This window comes from Synchiropus splendidus, chromosome 9 (genome assembly GCF_027744825.2).
Source record: "Synchiropus splendidus isolate RoL2022-P1 chromosome 9, RoL_Sspl_1.0, whole genome shotgun sequence".
Classification (NCBI taxonomy): Eukaryota; Metazoa; Chordata; class Actinopteri; order Syngnathiformes; family Callionymidae; genus Synchiropus; species Synchiropus splendidus.
The window spans coordinates 24,375,172-24,387,334 of record NC_071342.1 but is presented as its reverse complement, the minus strand read 5'-3'; the positions used below and the strand labels follow the sequence as shown (position 1 = coordinate 24,387,334).

At 47.6% G+C, this 12,163-nt stretch overlaps 1 protein-coding gene across 1 annotated transcript in view; it reads right to left on the bottom strand.

The window, feature by feature from the left end:
* The window catches only part of LOC128765258 (homeobox protein Meis1), a 72,600-nt gene that overhangs the window by 12,376 nt on the left and 48,061 nt on the right, over positions 1-12,163 (bottom strand). The window contains exon 9 of the mRNA XM_053875847.1: positions 3,746-3,822. Within this exon, the coding sequence (XP_053731822.1) occupies positions 3,746-3,822 (77 nt within the window). The remainder of the gene's footprint in view (positions 1-3,745; positions 3,823-12,163) is intronic.

Sequence of the window (12,163 nt, the reverse complement as noted above, 5' to 3'; positions counted from 1 at the left end):
TATACTCCTGATGTCAGTGGCGTCAAGTTCACCGCGTTGTTTCCTGAGACGTGTCGGATCTGCTGGTGTCCTTTCGACACACATTATGAAGCTCTCCGGCTACACACGGCTGCTAAAAGCTCAAACATATAAAACGTCTTTATTTCCGTGCTTCCCTGCGTCTCTTTCCCTCCGCTAAGTTCTCCTAACACGGCCGTGATGTAAAAATCGATGGGGAGGTCATCAGGTTTCCCCTGCCGGGTGCCCCTCCCCTTCCTGCCTGCAATTTAATAATGCCGCTTTAAAGGCCGTGTTTAAGCCCTGCCGAGCGATTGTTTTGTCAATAAGACCTCCTTTTACCAACATCTTAAAAGCATTGACAGAGAGAGTGAGTGCCAGAGAGCAAGAACTGGAGTTGTGAGTGGGGAGCGAGGGCACGCACCAGCACTCTGGCGATCAGGTTTCGAGGACCGAGCAGAGAAGATGACGGCCCGGAGGATTGGAGTGATGACCCCAAAAGAAATTCAAGGCTTCGGTGAGAGGAAATCCTGTTTCACAAGTAGTTAAACTGAGGAGTCTCTGTTTGAAAAGACAGCAATTCAGAAGTGTGTGTAGGGAAATGCAGTGTTTAAATTCCAAAGAAATAGTTGTGACACACAAGCATGCTCCTTTCAAATTCACATTCCCTGGTGCAGCCTATTCCTGCCAATAATTCATGAGTGATCTGCACCCCCTCGCCGGCCTTTAGCATTTTTATTTAATCTGCCCAGCCCCGACGCGGGCGCTCATCAATAATACACGCCGACATGTGTGTTAACACATCCGCGGGGTGTGCGGGTGCACCTGAGATCAGGGTGAGGAAAGGCAGAAGAGGCCATCTATTATGTCAAGAGAGGGACTTTTGTCACCGTGGGAGGCTTCCTCAGATTAAACACGCTGACAAACAGAGGTGTGTTCTCCACAGTTCTCTACGGTTCAGTTCAGTCAAAGTGAACGGGGAAACGTACAATTGTGTGTGTGTGTGTTTGGAGGGAGGCCTGTTTATCCGACTTTGCAGGGACCGTTTCTTGACAAAACACGATCCTTGTAAGGACTGTGGGGTTAAGCCTCTCTTTGAGGACGAGGACTTCCAAATAACTGGGATCCAGTTTGGTTCAGAGTCCTGGTTCAGGTGAGCCATGTGTCTTGGATGGTTAGGCTCAGGGGGAGAGGCTGGGGAAAGGGTGACGGCCATGAGAGGTCCCCACAAGGACAGAAATGTGAGTGTGAGTGCGCCTGAGTCTGACTAACAGAATCACAGCTCAGGAAATTGACTTCAGTAAATCAGTGGGTCAGGAGGTAACATCAGCAGTGGTTGCTATGGAGACGCTGGATGACGGCGCTTCCCAGCACGTGGCCGCTCTCCTAACGTCACCTCTCACGCTCCCCTCCTCCTCTCTCTCTCTGGCGGGCTGTCTCACCGTTCCCTCGCTCCACCTCACCACTGCCACCTGTGTTTCTCCTTCAAAACTCCTCGACGAACCAATCACTCGACTCGGAGAACCTCCCCTCCTCCTCCCCCCCGCGGACCCGGCGGGAGAGACAACAAGCAGAGGGAGAAACTAACACACAGTTGACAATGTGAGGGGGCAGCAGAATCCCGGCGTGCAGGGTTTAACAGCTAATACTGCTTAGATTAACCACCCCCGGCTCCCCTCTCTTACACACACACTCATGCTTTATCTACTACAAGACAAGATTAACCTCCCACGATTTACACAGTGTGTTGGTCTCACACACACACACACACCTTCAGGGTGCGTTGCTTCCTCTTCCAATAAAAGCAGCGCTGCACTGAAGTGACCGACCACCGGTTCATGTGACTGTCGGACACACTCATGGTATCTCAGATCCATGAATTGGAGCAGATATGGCGGGGTCACATGATTCCATAACCCCTGCACGGGGCCTGGCCCAGGGATCTTCTGATAAGGATAATCTCTCTTCTGAGGTCTCCGGTGGAACAATGCTGGGGAATATCATTAGCCGCTGTTATGGGGATTTATCTGGTCTCATCTGAGTTCTCTGGAGTTGAACGGCCTGCTCTCGCTTCACTCTCCCCTGTCCTTCAAGGGCCGCTCGGATCAAACGGGCACGGCCTGACGCCGCCGCCCCTTTAATTAGCCAGGGCTAATACGGGCGGGCGCGAGCTGGCGGCCATGGCGCTGCGGCTCTGATCAGCGCGGCGGCTGCTACCTTTTGTAGTGCTACCTGAGGTTAAACCTCACTTGACAGTCTCAGCCACTCGCGCTGCTCCAATTACCCAGCCACGTTCGCAGCTCACACATCATTCATATGCACAAGCAGGCCGGCAATTAGAAGCAGCTCGTCGCCGCTAACAAGCATCCACGAGACGCTGACCACAAATAGTGAATGAATGATGGCAGACGGCCGATAAAATTATTTGAGCAGGAATTCACAGGCAGTTAATGACCTTGCGCCTCAGGAAAGTCCAGCCACATGCGCCACTCCGATGATGTGTGTGTGTGTGTGTGTGTGTGTGTGTGTGTGTGTGTGTACATTGTCCACGGCTTCATGTTCGACTTAAGGAAGTTTCAAAAAACATATATTGGAATGAACAAAAACGACTGACTCAAACTATTTGTTCCGGGCCAGTGTTTGTTTATGTTGAAAAGAAACATGTCCATTTCAGTCATACAGAGGGCTGAATGGAGAGATCTTTACTTTTGCGGCGGAACACTGGGAATCATCATGCTGTTCCACCAACATCGCAGGTTAGTCATGGAAGAGCAAACAGGATGCACGACGATTTGCCTGAAACGTGTGTTTATGAGGCCGTAACATCCCGAACACTAGTAAGACTTGGAGACTGGAAACAAACAACCTACACGTCTAACAGTAGATCTGGACTCAAATCAAGTCCATTATAATTATTTTATTTCAGAGTGAAATCAGAATCACTTTGTGTTATTATTATTATTTAGCAATGGGGCTTTAATGTGTTAAATGATGGAATAAATATTGATGTATTCATGATGTGTATTCATTTTTCACAGGGACACTCCATGAAACAGTGTGATGTCACAGCCACAACATCATCTCTAAATTTATCATTATATCAAATGTTGAAATGCGATTTATCATGATTCATTCTTTACAAAAGCTGTAATTTTTTTTTTTTTATCCAGACCTACCTCTAGAATAAACACTGGTGTAATTACACTGTATCCAAGACTGGGCTCAAGCCAGGACTTTATCCAAGTTTTGAACTCTTGTTTTGAACGCTTCCATGAGCGACGTTGGCTCATGCGTGAGGAGCCAGACCTGCTCTCCTGACACATGACACGGCTCGGATCTTAAACCATCGTCCTGACAAACGTGGAATAAAGAAGGGGTTCACATGAATAATGTGCTGATAATAAGCCATAATAGCAGCCGCAACAAACAATCAGTCAGCCAAGGTGAGGCGGGATAATTGGTCTCACAGCTTCCCCTCTTTCTCCTTACTCATGTCGGATGAATTTATTGGAGGCTTGCAGACACTGGTTTGACTCTTAATTAACACGGATGCTGGTGTGGAGCCCGACTCGGGCGGCTGGTGGGGGCCATATCTATTTAGACGGATTGATCGCGGTGCGGATGAGTCAGTAAGTGGAGTGTGTATGAAAAAGAAGGAGGGCGGGGGCGGAGGCGTTCATTCCAATCATTAGGAAGCGCCAGCGCCTGAGGGAAGAAGCCCCTGAAGTCGAAGCAAAGAGAGTCCTACCAGTTGTTGACTTGTAGGATGGTGAGGCCGGTGTCTTGCGCCAGCTGCTTCTTCTGTTCCTCTGAAGGGTAAGGATGCTGCCGAGAGAGAGAGAGAAAAGGTGTCAACCAACATCTTCCCGTTTCAGCCGCCGATTTGTCTCTCAGCCAAAAGACTCTTTACGACGTCCATCGCTTAATGAGACTCATTGGTATCTGAATATATTGCCGCGTATGTGTGCGTCTCACTCCTGCGATCATTAATGGAATATGAAATCTTGTAATTAATGGCAGCCAAAAAGGCAAAGCCAATTAGACAGTGAAGTGAAGTGGAGAAGCAGCGCTGGTAATGAGCCAGCCTCTTACACAAAGGTGTTCACGCCGGCCGCTCTCTGGCCCCGGCGCAACGCTGACCCCGCCGAATACAGGCCAGGCCACGCTGGCCTCGCCTGTGTGTGTTGCTGCATTTTAACCACAGACACGACAGCGCCACCTGGGTGCAGTCGAGCGTCGGGTGGGTTGTTTAGAAGCGGGAAAGGGAAATTACACCCACAATATTTGCAGATGTTTTGAGACGACAATAATGAATAAACAGGGAAACACAACTCAACCTTTGGAGACAAGTGAGCTGTGCACACAAGCCCAGAAGACGGTTAGGTGCAAGTTTTGTGGCCATTCTTGACAGCATGGTGAAGGACTTTGGCAATGAGAATTAAAGTGATAAAGTGATAGTTAATTCCGCTGCTGAAGAAGTAGAGGGGATCATAGATCACTATCTAACTGGAAGGGACTGGAGAGCCAGATACAGGCGGCCCGGTGTGCTGAGACAGTCATTGTTTTATTCTGCAAATTTCAGCCAAAGGTGTTGCATGGAAAGCTAAGAAAAAAATTCCAGATTTATTCCAGTTTGACACTGGACCCACTGTCCGCAGCCAAACACAGAAAACACAATTCGCTCAGGGTTGTTTTTGAGGCTTCATAAATATAAGGGCACAATGCACAGCGGCCCAGTTGTTGCTGGAGACGACCTGGATCTGCGTCAAAGCCTCCTGGAGTCCAGATAAGCGAGTGACTGTCTCCCGCAGTGGAGAAAAGCAGCTGAGACGAGTAAAAGCAGAGCCACCTGTTTAAATATATGGACGGAATAAAGTGTATAAATGTGAAAGTGGTGATTTATGTGAGCAGGGAACTGAGACTAGTTCAGTGAGGACAATGTGCGCTTCATGTTGGAGACAAGACACGAGCTGTGCCGACTGCTGTCATAAAACTGGGGGGAGGAGGAGGGTGTGAGGGGGTGGAGAAACTGGAGTCCTGTGTAAATTTCACTCAATATGATGGAAATCAAGATAAGGATAGATCACTTGAAAAACATTACAAAGTTTTGCCAAACGATCAATCGGGAGTGTGTTTTCGTATCGCCAGCAGGCCCTTCAGATTTTGTCATATTCTGGATTTTACGAAACATTGAAACAAATGCAGCGCCTTTTAAGATCAGGCCGTTCAGCCTCCGGTTCTGCTGGTTCTGATCCTGCTCAAGAGAACACCAGCTTAAGGTCTTTCACACATCCTCCTTCTGAATAAATGAAGCTTTAATAGAGCACCGGACATTAAAAAAAGTTGTGATTGAAATTTAAAGTCAGATGAGTGAGCATTTCTGACCATGTTTCTGAGCTCCTTGCTTTTGTTTGGAAATGCCGAAGCTTTAAATTCCTCTCTTTTAATCCAGATTTCCCTCTCTTTTTAAACGCAAAAAAAACAAACGAAATATTTCTCCACTGCTGGCGTCACTAATGCGTCGAAAAATAGAAGGCCACAGTTGCTTCTACGATCCCGGTGAATAGACAACATTCAGAGGGATAATGAAAAGCAAGTTTTAAAAGTGAAAGGGGATTTGAAATATTTAGACAGACGACTGAATTCTGAAGGCAAACACATCTTGGACAACAGTGGAATTGTTTAATCTTATGGCTTCTTTTCAACTTGGGCTGATGATTTAGCGTCAAAGGGACGGCCTGTGGCCCCGGGGCCTTCCATGTTTGGCAAATATCATAAACAGAGTGCATGAATCAAGCATGACAGAATGTTGCAAGACAAACTTGATTCACTCGCTGATCCAAAAAAAGCTTCTTGGAGCTCCAACGTCATCACTAGCAGGAGGGAATGTGACCTGTGTTAAATAGCAAGGTCTCTCCCAGCATCAAAGCTGCTGCTGCGGCAGACGGCGCCGAGCTGACCGTGAGAGATGTATTTCATGTCAGACAGAAAACATCACAACTTCTTTTATCATTAGACATGCCGTAGTTTTCTGCTGGCCCGAAGCCGTCCAGTCTTGTGGCGACTAACACTGTGTTAATTCATGTGAAACACATGACAGCGCTGTGTTTGCTTTTCTGACAAACTGCAGCAAAACGGGGATTCATGAGCTGCAAAGCAGTTGCACCAAGACAATGTGGTCTGCAGTAAAGTTGAGGAACAAGGCAGCTTGTGAAAGACTTGTTTTGATGCTCCCTATTTAAAGGTTTTTTTTCCAATAAAGGTTGTATTGGTTCATTTATCAGTAAGCAAAACAGCGGGGGGCCAGCGTTTCTTTTTAGATTTGTGGATCATGAGAGTGATCCACAATCAAGTTTCTGGGTTTCTTGACTACATGAAGGCAGCGACAGCTGAACGACTCTGCAGACGTCATTTGATGTCCAAACGTGTGTAGCGACACGGGATCCTCAGAGACTTTCTGGTGAAAACACATCACTTAAAGACCCCTACAGTCCTGTTGTTTTGAGTGTGAAGGAGCATGCATGTTCAGAAGATGGAGCAGACGGCGCCAGCACTTCATCAAGCGGCTTTCTAATGAAGCGGCCACTGTCTGGTTCAAGATACAGTGTGTGCTTTTCATTACCACAGTGATATTTGGTAGATTGTGCTGGTAAAACGGCACGTCATCCCCTCACAATGGAACCCTGTGAAGAGTAAGTGCCGTGAAACGGCCTGAAAATATTGTTGACATGACAAGCGAAATGCCCTGAAAAGTGTTGCGCTATTTTTACGCCATCCCATGATATCACGTTACACACACTGAACAGTCAATCAGACGTGTAAAATCAGAGTGGTGCCAGTGACTTTCTCTTTTTTCCCTCCGATGCATAATGAACATGATTGTGTCTAACGGTGGGAGCAGGAGGAGGGAGCGAGACTTTCCCAAGCGTCTGTCGTCCATGTGATGGGCGAAGGCAGGAGGAGGAGCCTCCGGGAGGCTCATTTCGTCAGCAGAGTTAGAACTGAATTGTGGCTTCGAGCGAGTGTCCGGGCCTCCACACTTTCAGATTTCCACACGAGCACATGTTAATTGAATTATAAAGATGGAAAGCGGTGGCGCCACTCGGCCGTCCGCGCTGGTAAAGAGAGGCATCTGACACACTCACGCGTGTGACATTTTTCATCGATACTCTGCTGACACACTGAAGCCCATCATGTGAGCTAGTGTCTTTTATCTCTGCAGACAAAGCTTACTGAAGATGAACAGACAGATAAAAGTGTCCGTTCTATGACGTCCATGAGCGGCAGGGAGAGTCAAGGCCTCGTGATATTGGGGGGTAGGGGGGGAGGCTGCGGCCATGCCAGGGGCCACAGCCGAGCACAAATACACCCTGTTTCTGACACTTCATCCCCTCCAGCTTCTCAACACTCTCACGCACTGAGATGGGATCACAGTCACACACACACAGCTGGTGCGAATGTGTCCAAGCCTGACGTTAGTTAAGTTACACTTTGACTGGTTTTCTTTTGTTTAATGTTACTTATGTAGTGCCGAGTCCACTGGTGTAGCTGTTGCAATATTATGTTTGAGTGCTGTTCAACGAGGGGGCCAGCGAGAGAAAGACCTAGAAAGGCAATAACATGTTCTTCATGAGAGCAGACGGGAAGCTTCCCAGCATCCTTCCCTCCCTCCCTTCCCCTCCTCCTCCTCCTCCTCCTCCTCCTATCTTAATGATACGTACTGGCCAAATATACAACTCCTTTCATGAGACGTTCCACCTGGTTCCACTGATACGTGTGTGTGCGTGTCAGGCTGAGCGAGTGTTTTCCCTCTCGTGCTGTTCTCTTATCAGTCCAACTTTGAGCATGTGTGGGTGTGTTTTTATTCGGTCAAATATTTCTGTATGAGATATAATGAAGTAGTTACTTTGCCATCAAAGACACATGAAACCTAATCAGTGCAGACGTAGTGGGACATCTGTCTCCATCCTGAACCCAGCAGAGCTGGACCAGTCCTCCCCATTGTTCTCCGGTTGATATCAACCTGCTCAGCTCAGTCCATTACCTGCAGACCATGACATACATCAATGGCCACTCCACTTTGTGGAACTGTACTGAACCACAGAGTGATGTCATCAACAAGCGACAGATTTATTCACATCCTTCACTGTTTTGCGGCTTAGACACATTTCAAGTATCACAAAAGTAACTTTTAAAGCTTCACAACGTCATTTATTGAGAGAAATGATGGAAATGGAATGAAGCGCATGAATGACCTTTGACCTTTACATCTCCAGCGTCTTGCCTATATGAAGTACTCCAATCAAAGTGTCAACTGTTATGTTTGGAGTGTGTATGTAGTTCCAGTCTGACGTGTGAGAAGTACAATTACAGAACAACTGCAGCATCCCCTCCCTCTGCCGGTCGTCCTCGCCGACCCAAAAGACACGAAGAAGAGAGTTTAGGCTGAAGCCAGAAAAGGGGGTAGAGAAAAGCTGAGGCGTCCTGGATGTGGATGTGAGAAGCCTCTGGCGGTTAAATTTGCGATAAGAGTATAAATATTCTGTAAAACTCCCTCCATACTTCCTCGTTCTATTCCTCAAAGGAGGAGCTGTGCCTGCCGCACTTTTAGAGACGGAAAGAGGGGGAACTTCTCAGAGGTAATTTGTTCTTTGAGACTGAGTAAAACCTCACCGTGGTCTCTTGGGACTAATAAGAGGAGGGAGGGGAAGAAACAAAACCAGAGGCTGAGTCATTCTTGTTACTGCAGTTTATGTTAACGAAGCGAAACACTGCGAGTAACGACTCACCGACAAATGAATCAGGATGGATAGATAGATAGATGGGTGGATGGATAGATGGGTGGATGGGTGGATAGATGGATGGATAGATGGGTGGATGGATAGATGGATAGATGGGTGGATAGATGGGTGGATGGATGGATGGATGGATGGATGGATGGATGGATGGATGGATAGATGGGTGGATGGATAGATGATAGATTGATAGATGGACGGATGGATAGATAGATAGATGGATGGATAAGTGGGTGGAAAGATAGAGAGAGAGACAGAGACATTTCTCTCACAGCTGTCAGTGTGGCAAGTTGCGTTTGAAACATGATGAATCCAAGGAGTTTGAAGCTCTGCTGTAAACAACCCAATAATTAGCTATGTGGTTTTCCAAATGAGAAACATGCATCCTTGGTCGTTAGTAGCCTATAAAGAACCACGAAACCGCATTCGACCCGAGCTGCTGATTTACTATCCCACCTGCTGTTCAAATAGGACTTTGGATTGGATGCGGCACACGACGTCAGCAAGCACGGCAGTGAGTTTGGGAAACAATAACCTGAAGTTTGACTCGCCTGCTGCTCTCACAGTTCCTGGGTCAGATCTCTGTGGAAAGCAAGCTGCCCATCAGAGTTAGACTAACATCACGTACAATCCAAATCTGGGAAGCAAACGCATTGTCTCCACAGAACAACTCCAAAAGTAAGTTGACTGCATCTTGAAGAGCATCTTTGTACCCTTTTTTTTTTAACTTATGCAGTGGAAGGTTCATGTTATGTGAGAGTGTGTGTGTGTGTGTGTGTGTTTAATATTGAGAGCAGAAGCTTTGCCATTTTAAATTCCTTCCTGTGTAGGTGGCATCGACAGACATCCCTTTGACTTCATTAGGGAGCAGGGACCCGGCAACAAAGCTGCCTCTGACAGAAAAGAGGGATTAAAGATGAAGAAAAGGGAGTGAGAGTGAGCACAACAACAAGAGAAAAAACAAAGCACCTCTAACCCAATTTCCTCTGATTGTGGATGCTCCAATAGAAAACAACAAAACAGAGTAGAAACGGATGATTTGGGGGAGCAGGATGAACCTTCTCCAGGATGCGAGCGCTCAATGAACATTTCAGTGTGTGATGCTAAGCAAAAGACATGAGACAATAAACATGTATTCAAGTGTGTGGCATCAATTATTCAGCATCCATTGCACTGGTCGATGTACACACCATGAAGCAGCGCGCTCCTCTGCCAACTGTTTTGGTCGTCACATCTCGCCGTCTTCCAGAGACGAAGGGGATTGAGGAAAACAGATGTTCTCCCATTTTTTATTCATTAATGAGCCTTTCCCTCTTGGAAAACAGCTTCTGTAGATTTAGGGAAGTCTCAGGGAGCGGTCGCCTTCGGTAATGAGATAAATCTAGTTAGCTGGTGAGGGAAACGATGCAAAGTGTGTCGTTAAAGCTCCAGTAGACAACAAACGGATCCCCCACGATAAGTGATATGTTCACGTTGTGTTAACTCCTGGGGCGACAGCAGCAAAGTGTGACTTCATCCGTGTGCTGTGAGGATGGGTGGGTCTGTGTGTGTGTGTGTGTGTGTGTGTGTGCCCAGGCTTATGGCGTGTATGCACATGAACGAGTCTCAGGTCTTGACAAAGTACTGTATTGTGTATCCACAGAATGGAGTGGGTGAGGTCTGTTGATACTCAAGGAAACCAGTTCCGACCGTGGGCCATGTTTGTGCTCCGGATGCTTTCACCCGGAGTGAGGGCGTGCATCATTAGCCCGCCTGATTCCAGCTGAAGAAGACGACATTTAGTGAGGGCCCGGATGTTGCTGCACACCTGCCGCCGCGCTTCCCTCTGTGCAATAAGGAGCAGGGAGAGCGGCATGCTAGCTGGTGCTCGAGGTAAACGCTGCTCGTTGGACTGAGGCTGATGAGCTGGGGCTAATTCAAGGGGTGATTATGTAGTTTGCTGGACCACTAAACCTCTTTAAGCCCGTAATTACCGCCTATTTGAGCGAAGGGAGGCACTCCAACGCAATGGTATTGCACCAAGCGGTGCGGTGAACGGCAGCCACAGCTGGAGGTGGGCTGCCTCCGGGGCTGCCTGGGATGCAGACATTGTGTAAAGGGAGAGTGGGAGGGATGCACAAAACCTCATCCCCACCAGGTACCAGGCAACGCTGAGCCAAAGCCGGGGGACGTCCCGCCGCGCAGTGGATATCTTCACACCGTACACAGATCCCAATCTCACCCTGTGTTCAAGCTTCAAGATAAACACTTGGGCGGCACACGCACCCTTGATACACACCGCTTTTTACACAGTCAGAAGGCAAAAAACAAACGAAAGTCTGCAACTGATTGTTCAACATCTCAAAGACTCTCCTGTCAAATGAGATGCCGGAGAGTAGAAGTGTAAAATCAGTTCTTCACGGGTCAAAAGCCACCATTCTCTGAACATGCAACAGCAATCCTGAATTTAGACAAAGAACGGCGTAGTGTCCAGGAAAGTAAAGTAAAGGAACGAGGGAGCGTGACATGGACAGAGGACTCTTCATCAGTCTTTCATGGCAGTGAAGAGCTGAGCCAGAAGACAAAGCTCTGAGGAAGATGGATCAATGGAATTTGTTCTTATTTATATTGTCTGCAACATCAAAACACAACATCAACAATGACATTGTATAAAATGGTTACTAAATCTCAGTGGAGTTGAGGGAGACGACCTTTGTCTGGAATATTTGCTTGTTTCTGCTGAAAGGCTTCTGAACTTGCTTAACTTAGCAGAATAATTCACAAGTGCGAGTGCGAGGACTTCAACTACAGGGGCCAGTTGCCTGCCTCATGTCTGGATTAGTCTTTCCCTGTATCACACTGGAAGGTGATACTTCACTGTACTGGTTGAGTTGGTTGTGGTCAAGCCCAGTGAGGCGAAGAAGCGGCTGTCATGGTGGAGGACTTCTTCAAGCCGCCCTTTGCTCCAGCATCAGATTTCTCCTCGATCAGCAGGGTACCCTTTCATTCCACCTGACTTTGAAGGAAATCTGACTTAACATAACACCACTGAAATCTGATCCCCTTGAGGAAGCAATTTGGGGACCTCAGAACATTCTAATAACCCCTGCGATATTATTATGCTATTATCATAATTACCCTTTTGCCCCTGTCGTTTTAATTAGAAACTCTCTGTTGCCCTGGAGGAGCGGGGGGGACTCGGGTTGGGGAACACGGGTCTGGATTTTCCAGAATGACTCCCTTATGCTGTTGGAGGGGCAGATGTCAGTGAGGTTAGAAGGAAAAGAGATGAAGCAGTCTCACCCTCTCTGCCGTCTTTCTTTGACATCTCCGTCATTCAAATGCGAGTCTCCACCCCTCCCCCCTCCTCTCACCCTCCTATCTCCCAAATT